Source organism: Phodopus roborovskii, unplaced genomic scaffold (assembly GCF_943737965.1).
Source record: "Phodopus roborovskii unplaced genomic scaffold, PHOROB, whole genome shotgun sequence".
Lineage (NCBI taxonomy): Eukaryota > Metazoa > Chordata > Mammalia > Rodentia > Cricetidae > Phodopus > Phodopus roborovskii.
The window spans coordinates 11,736,089-11,753,463 of NW_026125489.1; the positions used below are offsets into that span (position 1 = coordinate 11,736,089).

Below are 17,375 nucleotides of genomic sequence, written 5' to 3' on the forward strand. Positions count from 1 at the left end.
AAGCAAGCCAATAAGCTGCTCCCCTCCATGGCCTCTGCATCAGCTTCTGCCTCCAGGATCCTGCCCTGTTTGAGTTTCTGTCCTGACTTCCTTGAGTGATGAATACCAATGCTGAAGTGTAGCCAAATAAACCCTTTCCTCCTCACTTTGCCTTTTGGTCATGGTGTTTCATCGTAGCAATAGAAACCTTAAGTAAGACATACATATACACAACCCATGCAATTTAGAATGTTTATATTGTTATATGGCATGGACATTTAAACAACAAATTTGTATTTTAATTTAGTGATCCTATATATGGCAAAGTGAGCTAAAAGTCATTACATAGAATTACAAAAACCACAAAATAGTGTTCAATTACTTTCAATTACCCGTTATCCCTGGAGTTTCTGTCAAAGAAATACCTATTGGCTCACTTCAAATTCCAAGGTTCTCTCCTTTACAATAACATATTCTTGTAAAGTTCTAACTCTCTGCCTCTGTATGCATTAAGTGGCTCTGGCATTCTAACAAGCACTGCTTTTTTTTTTTTTTTTTTTAAGTGAGTAATTTTATTTTCATATCACTGCGTTTCCTTTCTCCAGACTGTGATGAGTCTTGCTTTCTGTCTTTTATTTGCATGAGTAAAATCTTCATTTTTGCATTATTGTGGCTCTTTTCTGCATCTAATTAACATTAACTTCCTTTTGACTGTGCAGGGCAGGCTTTTTGCCTCAGAATATTCCCCTGGAGATTATCAGATACCTGTCTGAGGAGAAGGATTTTCTTCCTTGGCATGCTGCCAGCCGAGCTCTTTATCCTCTGGATAAATTACTGGACCGTATGGAGAACTACAATGTATTCAATGTAAAAATATATAATTTCTTCTTTCTAATTTTCAGAAGATAAACTGTTTTCTCATTATGCACTCTGTGCAACTGAGTCTGAATTATTTTATTTCCTCTTGCTATGTAGGCTGTTATTTTTGTCCTGATTTTCTATGCAGTACTGATGGCAGTTATTTGAAAAAAGGGAATTTAACACAAGCTACCTTTTATTCTGGCCTAAAAGTGTCAATTAAGCTTAAGTGCCTGAGAATTTATGGAAGAAAGTACCTAGTAAATCTATAAGTTCAAACTTACTTCCTGAGAGTTAAAGGTCTCTGTTTTCACAAAGGACGTAACCTGAGTAGTAGGATCCCAGAAAATTTAACAGAATATAGACAGTTTCAGGAAAGATTCTTAGTCATTATTTTTATCCAAAAGGGCATGGTGAAGCCAATGCACCTCCTTAATTAACAAGGATAAGATCAACATTGAGGCCAAACCCATTCATAATTGGGTCCAAGGGGATACAGGGCAGCAAACAACAGATAATCCAGGCAGATATGGAGGCATGACACACATTCCAAAATGATACCTGACCAGATTTTTCAAGCTCAAATCCCAGGAAACCAAAATTGTACTACCAGCAGCACCTAATCAGATTCAATGATCATTTTTAATATCATAATTTAGTAGAGCTAATGAACTTTTGATTCCTCAATTTCTTACAGTTTTCTTAAGCTGTTTTAAGAACCTGAAATTGTTCTGTGCCTTATGATATAGTGGCTCTGTAAATTAACATACATAATTGAAATTATTCAAGGGTGGATTGTCAGTGATTTGATGTTATTAGTGCCATCAAGGTTGTCTGATATTCACCACAGTTGCCTCCTTTCATCTTACCTCAAGGCTTCATGAAAGTGACTGTCAATTTACTTTTTAAATTGAGAATAATCATGGCTTGCCTGTTCATTGTTGCTAGTTTTGCATAAGCCTTTCGCAACAGACAAGCAAAGAAATGTGTCATTTGCGTTAGAGGCTAATGTTTGTCTACTAGAAAGTCTTATGTTTCCCTTTCTCCTTAACAAAGAGATGCTGAACTATGAAACTCCTAAAAAGGCAAAATACATTCTTGTGTATGTTTATACTTTTGAATAGCATATCATGTAGATTTCTCTTACAGTAAACATTAAAAGATGTTCTTGCTGTAATTTTACCACTTTTATTCCTTAGACAAAAATCTAAGATTACATTAAAGTGTGGGAGAGCATATCTTACATTGGCATTGATATTTAAATGTATCGCTAGTTGAATATATTTTTGAGTTTGTGATACTATTTCACAGTATGGAAGTGTTATTTACATCTTCTCTTCCACAATGCTAGCCTGTTGGTTGGGTCACTATAATAGCTTTCCACTGAATATCCTCTACTGATGCACAATGCACAAATGTTAGATATTTCCGTTGAAGAGCATGGCTCAGAGGTTGAAAATGCTCGCTGCTCTTCCAGGGTACCCCAGTTGAATAGCCAGCACCTGAGTCTGGCAGTTCACAATCAACGATAACTATCTATATCAGATCAATTGTCCTTTTCCGGCCCCTACAGGTACCTGTAGACATGTGACATCTACTCACACCAGCACACACACGTCTATACATTAAATAAACATAAAAAATCATAAAAACTACATTAGATACTGGATTTTCTTAACATGTAGCTACATATGGTTACACATATGTTTGCATAAATGTCAGCTGGAATATTCCCAATTCCTCTTACTTCATTAAAATTGGTCATGTGAAATATTTAGCACTGCAAATTATTCAGTTAGATGAAAAGAATACTGTCTTCTGTGTCTTAAATAGTAAGTGGAATAAAGGTATAAGGGACATTACTATGAATTACCCAGATTTTTGTTTTTAAAATATCTAATTTGGAAAGATTAAATTAATGTTATCTCGTTTCCTCCCACTCTCCATGTAGGAATACATTTTAAAACAAGTCGCAACAACATACATCAAGCTTGGATGGCCGAAAAACAACTTCAATGGATCTCTTCTTCAAGCATCCTACCAACACGAGTACTATTTTATTTTATTGTTATCCTTTTTTTTCCAGAGCTGTACAAAAACACACTTCTAGTAGCACTCTGCCTTTAGCAGCATGAGACTTCCTTTCTCTCAGTCTGCATTTTGCATTTCACTTTCCTGGGTGGACCGAAGCTGAGCAACAAAGTTGTTGCTGCCTGATCTTGAGAACAAAGCAGTTCATGACTGTTTTAATTCAAGATCTGCCTGTGTTGTGAGGTTGGGATCAGAACCTGTGCCCTTGATTAGAGGTTTATGTCCAGTAAAGACTTGGTGTGCATAACATCCATTCAGCCTAATTCAGTTTTCTTTCCCAGCAATATAGGATTTCTGTACCTATATCTGCACTATGTTTTACTTATCTACTGCATTATTTACTTTTCCCAATGATGTAAAAAAATACTTGATAAAGGAAACAAAGTTTATTTCATACAATATATTTTGATCATATTTTCTCCTCCTCCAAAACCTCCCTGATAGTCTCTACTTCCTTACCTACCTAACTTCAAGTTTTCTCATCTGTCTCTAAAAACCCAAAGCTAAACAAAATGAAAAACAAGCAAACAAAACCCAGTGAGACAGAAAAAAAAAAAAACCAAACGAAACAAAATAAAATTCCATAAAACAAAACAAAAGCCATGCTACCTATCTGGTAATGGCCAGCTCAACCCAGGCATGGAGTCTATCGTGGAGTGTGGTTTATATACAGTGACACTCCATTGAAGAAAATTACTTTTTCCTTCCCTAAAGGTACCAATGGTAAAAGCTGTATGGTTGAGGTAAATTTTGTGTTCAGTTTACCTTCTCAGTGCTGTGACTTCCTGTGTGTATCAGTTCTCGGGGCTTACTTGACCCTTGGTATACCAGGACACTTTCTGTGTGACACCATGTATGATGGTGACGGAGAAGGTGACCATCATATTCTATCCACAGTCCAGAGACAAAGAGAATTTAAAGTCTGCTGGCATCTTCCTTTCCCCTGAATAAGGTCTTAGACCCCTGCTGATGAAATAGTGAATATGTATATTCACAATGGGTATTTCTTCTTCAGAAAAGTATCCTTGGAACACCAGATATATTCAGAGATATGTCGTCATGGTAATTGTAAATCTGGTCAAGTTGACAATGAATATTGGTCATCATATCTGAAATAGCCCTCTGTCTCTGTCTCTCTCTCTCTGTCTCTCTTTTTCTCTCTCTCTCTGTCTCTCTTTCCCTTGTATTGATCATCCTGTCTGTATGCAACCATCTGTCCACCCACCCGAAATAAATTTCTCTTCTTCAGAGAGTAACATTTCCTTTAATGTTCTCCCCTGCCAACAACGTGTAGGGAGCTACGGAGAGAAGTCATAATGCTGGCATGCAGCTTCGGGAACAAACACTGTCACCAGCAGGCATCAACACTTATTTCTGACTGGATTTCTAGCAACAGGAACAGGTGAGTCAGAGTATGCACAGTGCTCCCCGAGTATTTAATGCATGTCCTGTATTTCTGGTAGCATTCAATGATGTTTCAGATCTAGGTGGGCACATTCCTCTCACCAAATGGAGAAAAGCAAGATCAGAAAAATATACGGGCAAATCTTTGTCTCAGCTTCACTCTGCAAGGTGGCAGCCAGGAGACTATACCACACTTGTCCTGGGAGTGTTAAGTTTTAGGCTAACTTTCCTAGTCTAGGCCCTCATTCTTCATATATGGGAGGGTATCAACTTGGATTAAGTAACTGTCTTATAAGAAAAACAAGTAAATCCAATTTAAACTCTACAAGGTTTTTGTAAAGGTTGAAGTGTTTATTCACAGTCACCAGCATATATTATCAACAAAGTAGCAGAACCAATCTTCAAATGGAAAACTAAAAACAGAAAGGTTACAAGCAAGACCTTTGCTCTTTGGGTGCCCCCTTGACTGTGACCTTAACTTGTATCTTACCTTAGAATTTTATGGTGCATAATTTTAATACAAAATGGATAATTAGGATTATTTAAGAAAACATTTTAAGGAAAAAATGGCATTTTACCAAATACCATATTTTAATAAGAGTGACAGATATATCTATATATGTCTTATAGACTATACACACACAGACACACACACACATACACACACATCTTACAGATGTAAAGACACCTCTTTGTATTTCTAGGAGACTTAATTATCCTAATTTTGTGTGTGTGTGTGTGTGTGTGTGTGTGTGTGTGTGTGTGTGTGTGCGTTCCATTTTTTCTCTGCTTTCTGGCTTTCATGACTGTCTACAATCTCATGGTAAGGGAAGAAAAACTACTAGGCAATTTGAAGAGATAATGATGTTTTCTGTGTCACGAGAGGCTTGTCTCTGACGTAGGTGGTAAACTTGCCGATAAATGTATAGGACTACGGGCACTGTTGCCTGTTTTGGGGAGAAATTGACAGTTATCCCAATGTCAATTACACATGTAAATTTAGCATCTTGCTGAGTCCATATTATAGAATGCCGAATCTGTTTAAAGTTAAGGTCCTCAGGAAAATCTTTCACTGTAGTGTTTAGTAATTTTATTTTAATGTTTCTTACTTTCTGTTAAGTTTCCCACTTGTCCTTTAAGTGAACCATTGCTGGTTCTGTCGTGAGTTAAAGAGGAAAGTATTGTATCACTGTTAGTTGTCAATTGCATTTAAGTCAATGGTTAAATGTCATCTGTCTTTTTTAGTACTAATGTGTCATCATTTTAACATTTTTCCAATGTTAGCACTAATTGTCCTTCATGCTTAGTCTCCTGAAGACTATATTATAGAACTGGACACATTGTAAGTTGTATTATCCTGAAGTTACCACCTCCTTCAATTCTATCCCATGCAAAAAGAACACGAAAATATTTATCCCTAATACAAAATGTAAAATTAGGACACATGTTTTATATATATATATATATATATATATATATATATATATATATGAATGATAGAAAAAAGATGAACAATAGTAATATTTATAAATTATGACATCTACTTCCTTATCTTTTATTTTTGTATTGTTTCCTTTTGATATATTTATTTATTTATTGACTACAAACACATGCACTTTCTTAGAACTGCTAATTGTTTTTAATCTTTCAAAGAACTTGCTTATGTAAACATATTTTCTTACCACTTTATTAATATTTGGCTCACAAAACTGTATTATCATGATTTTCCAAAGAGCATTCAGGCTTAGCATCTATATTTAAAAAGTGTAATTATTAAAAAGGCACTAATTTTAAAATAATTCACTGACTTTACAAACTTATTAAGCAACCTCTTATTATGCAAGCTTTTGTAGCAGCCAGTAGCCGGAAAGCAAATAGAAAAATGATCTCAAAATTAATAATGCCTTGTTCTAATAATAATATAGTGTGACAGTGGTATTCTATGAAAATAGAGTTTAATTTTCTCAAAAAAAATGTGAGCATAAGAAAGAGTCAGGGAGGCCATGGCAAAGGAGGAGATTCCTGTTTGGAAGAAGTTCTTTCCCTCCCCTGGGACATGAGTAAGATTATGTTAGTAAAACAGCCTGGATTAGGGCCAACAGTGGCTCTGGGCTAGAACCTAAGGCAGGAGGATGGGATTCCATGTGGCATACACAGGATGCTAACTAGTTTAATAAATACAGTATTTTTCATTCACAGGCTTTCATAATCTATTGCTCCCATAATTTCCCTATAAATGAAAATTACGCATAATTTGCCAGCTCACTTTGGTCTTGAGAGTTTTGCCTTTGTTCATGGCAGAAATGATAAACTGATCCCAAACATTTTATGATTCTTTTCTTGCTTTTTTCATTGCTTTTATGTTGTCTGATTTGCTTCAAATTATATTGGGACCTGCAGATTTGCTAAGTGGAATTTACTGTTTACTTAGATTTACTTAACCAACTCTTGTATGTCCAACAGTGGTCTACTGGAGCAAGGATACATGATAGCCACTGAGCTACTGTATGTGAAAAACAGAGGCTTTATCTCAATTTTCATGCAACAGCTTAACAGACGCCACCACAGAGGACAGGTGGTAGTTGATAGTTGGTGCTTTTGTTTGATTCTGTTACTAGAGCCTTAAAAAGAATAACTTACAAGAAATTATCTAAGAGAAAAGCCCTGGAAGCCACATCAACTATAGGTGAAACACGCTGAAAGATGCATACTTACGCTGAAAACACAAAGAACAATTAGTCAAGAAGAATCAGTGAGGCTCACAGATCTTAGTGGCTGCCACAACGCTGTTCAGCGCCTTGACACATTGGGCAGATGGGCAAATCAGATACATTAGAATCAGGAAAATGGAGCAGATGTGAACGTCAGTGCACAAGGAGGGATAATGGAAACAAGAGCTGCATTCGGTAGCTGGAGATGATGGCAGCAGAGAGAAAAATTCTGGAGTTACAGTGGGTGATAAATTGAAGAGCCGACACTCTGATCCCTTTTAAAATATTCAGATGCTACAATGTGTTGAATTGTAATGGTGATGTCATGCATAAAAACAGCCTGAGCTACAGTCAGGTCTTGTTAGGTTGCAATTTGCAGGCTAAGTTCAGCTGAGTGCCACGGTTCAGAAAGGAGACAAATGGCCCAGCCTTCAGTAGAGAACAATACAAATGATAAAAAGATCTGGAAAATATGAACTAGGAGAGAGCTTGTGAGACCTGGAAATCTCACTTCTAAAAATACAATAAAGGAATAAAAATAGAAAGACCTGGGTTTTTTATTAATATATAAAAGCATAAAATGTATTAATATATAAAAAGCATACACTGGGTTAGAAAGTAGTTTCTCCCAGTTGCTGATAATTAGACAACAAGTAGAAGTTTCACTGAGTCAAGTGTAGAACACACTGCAGATTAGTTTCTATTTGACAGTCTCTGTAATGGACACAGTGGAGTTTATACAGTTAGCCACACAGGGACTGTAAGTCTTTTCTGATAACTTTCTAAACTGAAATTAAATGTGCTCCCATAGTAATGTGTTATTTTTCAAATAGTATTAGAAGACACAATATAAACTGTAAGTCCATATTGAGTGTAATGATAGTTACCATCAATATTGCTGGACTACACAGCCCATATGACATAAGCCTACTTAGTAAAACCTGTCCATAATACATATTCACTTTGATATCTCTTTTGTAGTAGAGAATCCTGATAAATGTGCAAATTAATTTAACACATAGAAGTCTTACTTAGTAGATAACAATATCATTTTCCAACACATAAACTAGAGACTGATATCTTTACTTAAAAAAACAAAACAACAACAACATTAAAATGGGCCTGGGAGATATCTCAGTTGATACAGGACTTATTAATTCCATTTGTAGAACTTTTATATGTGATTGCATGCTTCTATAATTCCTGTTCTAGAGAGACAGAGGCAGGTGACTCCCTAGAACTTGCTAATCAACAACCCTAGCTTACTTGGTGAGTTCCAGGCTCAGTAAAGTACTCTGTCTCAAAAATCAAGGGAGGAAATTCCTGAAAAACACCATCTTGTGTAATCCTCTAGTTTCCTTACAAATACACACATGCACACATGCATTTATACGCACATACATGCAAAAACATACTCTCACACACATAATTTGAACAAAAACAGGAACTTCTGCATAATGAAGGTCTATTGAACTAAAATAATTTTGAAATTCCTTTTGGAATCAAAATGATAATAGGAGAACATCGCTGGAGTTTTATGAATTTAATTCACAAACTTCACTGCCCATGTAATTATTCATAATGTTGTGAATATATCATTAGTGTTACCTTACTTTTAAAGCTTCTTACATTTCAGAGATGGCCAGTGTATAATCTTACAATTTTTGTTTAAATTTTTTCCCAAGGAAAATGTAGGTCTTGCAGAGATGTTCTGCTAGTTGCCATCCTGATCAGTGGATGGATCAGGCTACATAGTTCTACCACCCTGATACTTGCCCTTACTTTTGTTGCAGTGTACATCAAACTGACATATATAATTTGCCAGGCATGGTTTAAAACATTGAAGAATAAATGTGTAATATATATTAAGAACTCTACAGTAGAAGTTATAGGTAACTGGAGAAGAATTGGTGCTCTATGAGCATTAACACGGTGTCCTGAAGTTTCAACAGCATCAGCAACACCCAGGGACTTCAGTTGGTAGAGTGGGGTCTACCAGCTTGTATTTAAATCATGATCAGGCAGTGATAGCACAGCTTCTCTGGGAAGCACACTTTGGGAACTGCTGATGTGATGTAAGCGAAGCTAACTCTCCATAGTAAAGGATATTCCTGATCAAACTGAGGTTGTTTGAGTAGAAAACCTGAACAAACTTCCTTAGCTTTCTTGTCAGATAAGTGATGAAAGCTTCTGAAGTAAAGTCACTCAAAGGCTTCAGTGCTTATATCAAATTTCCATGCCTAATGTTTGTGCATACAAACCATACACTTTTCTTACACTAGTCCAATTGTGGTTCTCTTTTGGTCATTTAATACAAGGGCAGATGTAGCTACATTCAGTTAACATGGATTGAGCAACTCCTACCTTTTGGGTGCTCAAACACTTGGAATGTAGCCGTTTTCATTGGTTTGATGCTAAACTCTCATTTGGCGTATGTTGAAAATGTATTATTCTACTTTACAAACCACGAAGTCTAATAGAGTAGTCTTAGTCACCTTTCAATTGCTACAATAAAACTCTATTGCCAAGGCAACTTATAAAAGAAATCATCTAATTTTGGGTTCATGGTTCTAGAGGATTAGAGTCCATAACCATCCCAGTGGGGATGAGGTTAGTAGGAAGGCAGGTGTAGTGCTGGGACAGTAACTGAGAGCTTATGTCTTGATCCACAAACCATAAAGCCCACCGCTACTGACATCCCTCCGCCAACAAGGCCACATCTCCCTCCCAAAAAGTTCTATCAAGTCAGGACCAAGTGTTCAAACTTATGAGCCTGTGGGGACCATTTTCATTCACACCCGTATAGGTAGAGACCAAAGGTCAAAAATAGTCACAGAAATCTAGAAGTGAAACTCAAACAGGGGCCACCAATGAGTGACATATGATCTGTGTGAGAATATAATCCGTGCAATGACTGATTAAATCAAAACTGTTTTAAAGTGTGCTCAAAGGCAGGTAGTAGAAGACGAAAGAGGTGGAAAGTTTGAGCATTACTGAGGAAGAGTGACAAGATTTAAGGATTGCATTTTTGAACAGAAGAATTATTCAGGGACTATCATTAACATAATTCCATAAGCTGCTGCTCTGTGCCCATATGTCCTCTAGAATATGCTTAAGATGGTATCTCACAATTTCTATGAAACAGACATTTGAATCATTTCAAGGCTTTAACTCTCCATATACTGTTAACATGCAAATATGGTCCTTACAGACTTTCCAACTGCAACAGGTGTGATCTAAAAGGCACATTTCAGTTGTGCTTATTAATTAAACATTTGGCAATATGACTGCTTTATTTTTCACATGATATTTTCATTCTTTGGAAAATTTTACAAAATATATTTTGATCGGCCTCTTATTCCTCCCAGATCTATCCCACCCTCTTTACTTTTCCTCCCAAACTCATTTCCTCTTTATTTACTTCCTAAACAGCACTCTAGATCCAACCTGTACTGCTCATATACTAATGAGTTGGAGGCCAGCAGGGAGGAAGCCCCCTGCTCATTGTGATCCACCCATGTCCGATGATTTAAGAATGTGATGTCTTCAACAGTAGGACTGGAGGGCAACCCAGAACAATGGCAATGGTCTCTATGGTTTTGGGAATCAGGACAACCTCTGACCATCAATTTGAGGGATATACTGGATATGCATTGGGCTTCTTTGTAGTCACAGATACTGATCATTCTTCCCTTTTCTCCTGGCTTTCATCCTAATGTAATGCTACTCAGAGACCTTTCTATGATACCTTTTTTTGCAACGTGTGCGTGTCTGCATGTACATAAGTATATGTATAAACTTACATGCATACACTCAAAAATATTTTTAAATAACAAGAATAAGAGAATGGAAAGTGTTTCCTTGAAGCATCGTGAAGGAATTTTTCATAATATTCCCAAACATTTTGCCAAATATCATAAGTATCAATTATCAGATTTTGATTACCATATAACTTGGGCCTTCCTTTACATATTGTGAATACAAGTCATTTTAAGAGCCTAAAATCATAGTTCACAAATACATCACCAATATTTAAGATTTTCTTTTCCATTGCAGTGTCATGCACCTCTGGAAGATAACATATAGGTGAGAATTATTTTTCCTCTAGATGGTGGAAGAAATAGAAACACTTTTATGGAAGGAGAATGTAGTTATTTTGGAACTTGGTTCATGTGACATAATTCACAGGTCCTCTTATTCTTTAGGTATAAATCTATCACTTTGAAGACTGCTGAATTATTGTATGGTAGAAAGTCAAAGAATGAAAACGATTGCCTAAACAGAAAGCACACATAACAGAGAGCTGATCAAGACCAGTAATTGGTATACCCTAACACAGAGGTCTGGGGTTCACTGTGGCTAGAACATGTCCCTCAACCCTCACTGTTCATTTGGTTCTGTAAATTTTAGGGAACTTGAAAAATATTGACTGACATCAACTCTTAATTAATCTCATCTGCGTAAGTTGTGAATAAAAAAGTCATACGTAATCTATAATTACCAAATTCTCATTTTCTGAACACTTGAAACACATTTGTAGTCAGTGTTGATTGTGAAATTGGTGGAAATACATCAAGTCCACTTAATAAAAAAATAATCATTTTCCATTAACATTCCCCAGAGGAAAACGTTGGTGTATTTTTTTCCCACTTTAGTTATATGATTAATCAAAAACTAAAGGATAATTTCCCTTCCTTCTTCCTTCCCCAGTTTGCCCTAGGATTTGATACTTCCATAACAATGCCAAGTCATGCTGTGAAGGGTTGCCTTCAAAATGGAAATAGGATAACTCAGAATTTGGCCATGGTTGCCTTAAGGCAGGATGTGTTAAGAGTCCTCTGGCAGTCACAATCAACATCAAAACTCAGCTCTTTATTGACACCAGTTACCAATTCTTCCATTGTTTCAAAGGCTAAGAAGCAAATCATCATTGTCATTCTTTGTGAAACTTGTGATATTATAGGGCAGCGGTTCTCAACCTCATGACCTCTTTGGGGACTAGAAGGACCCTTTCACAGGTGTCACCCAAGTCCATCAGAAAACACAGATATTTACATTCAGGTTCATAATAGCAAAATTATAGTTATGAAGTAGTGATGAAAATAGTTTTGTGACTGGGGGTCATCACAAAATGAGGAACTATATTGAAGGGTTACAGCATTAGGAAAGTTGAGAGCCGTGATAACAGGGTCAGGTTCCTAGGTCTACATTTAGGTAATGGGAATATAGTTAATGATCCGTTTAGTGTTTAGGTTTCATTTGTGTTTTTAAAAAAATATATAACATTTTTGTTTGTTTTTCATTGTTAAAAATATACCTTTAAAATTAAATAAAACTATTGTAGTTCTTGATTGAGATATAAAGTGTATTCTGAGTCTCTGCCATTTCCTAGCCATCATGCTTAAAAGACACTAGGGATCGATGGTGTAGAGGATAACATGGCTACTATACAACGTTAACCACATGTCACACGAATAACGTCTGATTTCAATAGAAGGTGAAGAGCGAGCAAGGGGCAGTGTCAGTGAGGCTGACTCCACTGCAGCTCTCCAGCTGACCCCGCATCCACAGAAACGATTCCTGTTACTGTCTACGGGAGAATGTGAAAGTAAAGTTTTCCTTATCAGCATCCTTTCTCAAGATTAGATTCTTGAATATCTCCAAAAGTTTAGCTGATTAAGCAGAATCGGCTGTCATGAGAACATCCTTTAAAAGTTTTGCAAGATTTTTTTTTCTCCTCCCCATTTAATCCGCTTGTTTTGGTTTTATTTGTTGAGTGAGCAGAAGTCTTGGGTCATTGATTATGCACCTTCATCAGAGCTTTAGGGGGCCGTGCTCTAAAATCAGGGAATATTACCAAACAAGGACTTTGTGGAAGCTATGTAGATATAAGAGAAATAATGTACAGAATGTTGTAAGGATGCTGCTCTGAACTCTAAGTTGGGCTGGGAATAAGAACCAGTACCAATAATCGCCATGAGATAGAGCATCTGTAGACACAGAGGTTTTTATGTAGAAGAGAGATTTGTAAGTCTCCTTTGCCATCTCTGGCATCACAATGAAATTCCACTTTTTCTTCCAAGATTTAATAAATTTATTAATTATTGTTATTCTCACTACATTAATTTCATATTTCTATTCATTTTCTTACAGTCACTTAAATTTACTCTGAATGTGTTAATTACTGGTTTTATATTTTATTTTAATGTAGAAATAATTTTGCACGTTTTTTCTTCTAACACTTGGGGCTTTTAATTGCCATTTCACTTTAAAAAAACAGATTACTAACTGTGTATAAAGGCAAATACTCAATACTATTATTTCAAGGATTTTAATTTTTATAGAAGTATGCTTTTTGATGGTGGCTATATAATTTATTTTTTCCTTTACACTGTAATTGGATTTTTTTCTCTATTTCTGCCAATAGTAATTTTCTTATTGTGCTAGTATTGTTTGCCTAATATTATACTGATGTCAGGTACAATTCTATTGAATTCTCATGTCATTTATCAAAAATTTACCTATTGATTAATTATAGAACAGTCTTATTTAAGCAGCCTGTTTTTAAGAGAGCAAATGCAGAATGAATATAGATCTATATAAACCATAGAGGAAGCTATCCTGATCGACATTATAACAGAAGTCATTATTATTTACCAAGTCAAACCTGAATCACCAATGCAAATATGTGTAGTTTCCTGAGCATTCTTACTCAAGGAAGTAGATTTTGCTTATAGCTGCAGATACATTGATTGGGGTCATTGCAATGACTGTTGGCCATAATCAAGATTGCTTACACACTTTAACAAAATAGTACAAGCACTTCTATGACTACTAAGGATGGTTCTTTAGCAACACCACTCCTTTTAACTTTGCCCCTTGTGAATAAAGCCTATAATTGATTAAAGATATAAGATTCACTCTACATCAAAAGAAATAAATGAAAATAATTCACATTAGCCTTTCAATACTGTGTAGCATTTGTGTAATATCACAATTATGACCTAATTAAATATTGGAAATTGCTTTAAGCATATCTTAAAATGTGTGAAAAGTAAAAAAAAAAAAAAAAAAAAAGGACTTTAATAGCTTCTTGTTCCCTAGTAATAGCATAAAAAATTAAAGGCATGCACACATAAAGCCATGTATTAATTGAAAAATTACTTCTGAAGAAAGACAGCCTTCCAAATTTCAAACCTTGTTTGTGAATATAGTCTTATTAGAAATAAGGTCTTTGATGGGCTAATAGAGTTAAAGATGACATAATCCTGGAATCAGTGAGAAGCCTCATCTAATGATGAGCATCTTATAAGACACTGGGGAAAAGGCATGGGATGCAGGAGCTGGGTTGTATAAAAGCAGAGATGTATAACAGTACCTCTATAATGACAGGATATGGGCTTTTGACCATCACCAAGGCAGGAGAGAAACATGGGGTAGTGTTAATCATAAAACAGAAACTGAGAGTGTGTGCACTAGTTTTCTGGGGTTTTTTACTATGACAACTTACATGAAGCTTTTCATAGTAGCTTGATGGCAGAAGTCTAAAAGAACATGGTTAGGTCTATAGGGAGATTTTTAAGGGTAAATCTACCCCATGTTTCTCTCCTGCTTTGGTGATATATATAGGAGATACTGTGAAGCAAACTTTTAACCTTATTTTTATTATTGTTAGTATTTTCATGAATTCGCAGGACAAAAGGCCGTTCCTCCATGTCACTCACAAAAGTCATAAAACTATGTAGAATTACCAGCTATAATATCATGTTCCACTGTCTACATTTAAAAAAAAATCACAAGAGTGTTCAATAATGTGCATAGAATAATGTATGGAAATTTTCATAAAATTTTTGCTATGCCCCACAGATTCACTTTCAGAATTCTTCCACTTGTATATATTTAGATGTATTATAAAACCAAATAGAAAAATATTGGTAAATGCTATTTAATTTTCAAATACAAACACATTTTTGTTTTGTCCTGAAACATATAGCATAGCCACTCAGTGTACTCACTGTTTAGTTATTGTTTTGAAAGCATGCAGCTTTCAAACTTGTTCATGACAAGGGCATTTGTACATAGACAAATTTGCATTTCACTTATTTCACAAAACAATGAGTTTGTATATTTTCCTCAGTTATAATGTTCCAAAGCATAGCATACCTCTTTATGTAATGCATAGTATTTTTATCTATTCATGCCTGCCTTCTTTTCTTAAGAATCCAGGTTGTTTGGTAATCCCATATTATGTAATTTGAACTAGATTTTTTAATGACTATTTCAAATGAGTACCCTTTATCAGATATAATGACATAAATTGTATTCTTTTGAATATTGAATATTTACATATAAGAGACTTAACAGAATTTTTGCAGATTTTCCACCTGAAAAGAGAATGGGAAGAACTAATACATATTTTTAGTAAATTAGTAATACAGTTTCAGGTTTGCTAAATATAAGAATTATTTTCTAATTTCAAAAAGTATACCGTTTTCTTGTGTTCTGCATGTATCAGTGAAAATTTGAAAATTATTTTTTGGGTAAAACACACACACACACACACACACACACACACACACACACACAAATACTAACATTTGTATTTTCCAAAATAAGATCTATTTTGGAAAGAGGACATTTCAAGTGAGAAATAGACATTAGTCACCCCCTTCTCAGGACAGCTTTGTTTTTATGTCAAGAGATTAATTTATGATGGCCAGTTCTTCCCAGGTTGAAGCATCAGCTGCTTAACCTCACTGACACTGGCATGCATTAACAGTATGGATGGGACCTGCATTTGCCCTGATCAAGCCCATTTATAGAAGTTCTACTTTGATGGCCACAATAGAGCTGTGTAATTTTTCATCCTTTGTATGACTACAAAGGATGATAGCAGCTGCCCTAAATTATTCCTAGGTAACAAATGCCATTTGGTGAGGGGGAGCTGAATATATTGCTGGGACTTTTCAGTACGCTCATACCTGAGTCATGATTTGAGCAGCACTGCTAATGTACTTGCTATTGTAATTGGAGTGGGCTTACCCATTGTGACAGTTTAGCCAGAGTACTGATCCCTAATTATTGTGATTCAGGGAAGATCGTTAATATTTTTTGACATATGTAGACTTCGTATCATAGAAAACAGATTTATATTGCTTTGACAGAGATGAGCGAAGAGTTCACTTGCTTTGCTGGGACCTGCAGATGAGGTAGAACGGTCCAGGTGATGCTTGAGAAACGCATTGTCTCATCTTTAACCCAAAACTCTATAAATAGGGCGATATATCAGCCCCTTCACAATTTCAACTACAACTGTATACAATTTTGGTTTTAAATTATGCGGTGTTCTTACAGCTATTTTTATTAGCAGCCCGATGCTCACTGTTTAATGAATCATCATAGAAATCCTAATTTGTCTATTTTTGTCATGAAGCATTTTGATCTGTAATGGAAGAAACTGATTCTGGTTACATTACAGAGTTTCTAGAGGCTCTAAGAAGTGACATGCTAACTGTCATTGTTCTCAGCTTTCCAGAGGGTGAACTTAAGCCCAGGGGAGGGGAAACAAAAAATCTATAAATGCTCCAATTACTTATTCTTTACTAGGCTGCCTTTTCATTGCTTGTTGACATTCTTTTCTTTTTGTCATTGATAAGTAATTTCGCCCTCATGCAAGCCATTGACTCTACTATGCTGTCTTTCTACTTTGTCTTTGATGGCTCTGTGTGTGTGTGTGTGTGTGGTTTAGCCATTTAGCCATCACAGTTTATAAAATGGTTATATACTTAGCTTTCATCATCCTTTTCCCTGCCAGTAGGGGAAGAAAAAAAAAGCCCTACATTATGTAGAAAGCACAAACATTTAAAGTATTTTTGTATGCTTTATTTGAACTTAATGGAACGTCCTTTTCAAAGGAAGTTTTCCCTTAATTATTTACATCCTCTCAAAAGAAGTATGGCTACGTTAAAACACAGATACTCTGTGAAGAGTTAAAAAAAAAAAAAAAAAAAAAAAAAAAACAAAAAACATCGCCACCAGCCACAACTCTTCTTTTTTCATCTAGAAAGAGCAGCCCAACCACTTTCAGACATGTAAAAATTAAAATTTTAAGACTCCTAGAACATCACCATCTCAGAACACATTAAGATCTTTAAGCACATTTCTTCCCTCACGGTTTTCCTTCCAGGGTAGAACGGACATTGCAGACTGTTTGTGGGCTGATTTGCCTTTGCTCTGTGATTTTAGTGTCCCTCTATAACACTTAGGCTTCGCTGGGAACAATCACGTCCTGAACAGAGGAGACAGAACTTGCTAGGGCAGAGCCTTGCTACG

At 35.7% G+C, this 17,375-nt stretch overlaps 1 protein-coding gene across 1 annotated transcript in view; it reads left to right on the plus strand.

Moving 5' to 3' along the window:
- The window catches only part of Trhde (thyrotropin releasing hormone degrading enzyme), a 335,962-nt gene that overhangs the window by 296,939 nt on the left and 21,648 nt on the right, over window positions 1–17,375 (plus strand). Inside the window, exons 13-15 of the mRNA XM_051176235.1 lie at window positions 699–846; window positions 2,789–2,886; window positions 4,223–4,330. Of these exons, the coding sequence (XP_051032192.1) occupies window positions 699–846; window positions 2,789–2,886; window positions 4,223–4,330 (354 nt within the window). The remainder of the gene's footprint in view (window positions 1–698; window positions 847–2,788; window positions 2,887–4,222; window positions 4,331–17,375) is intronic.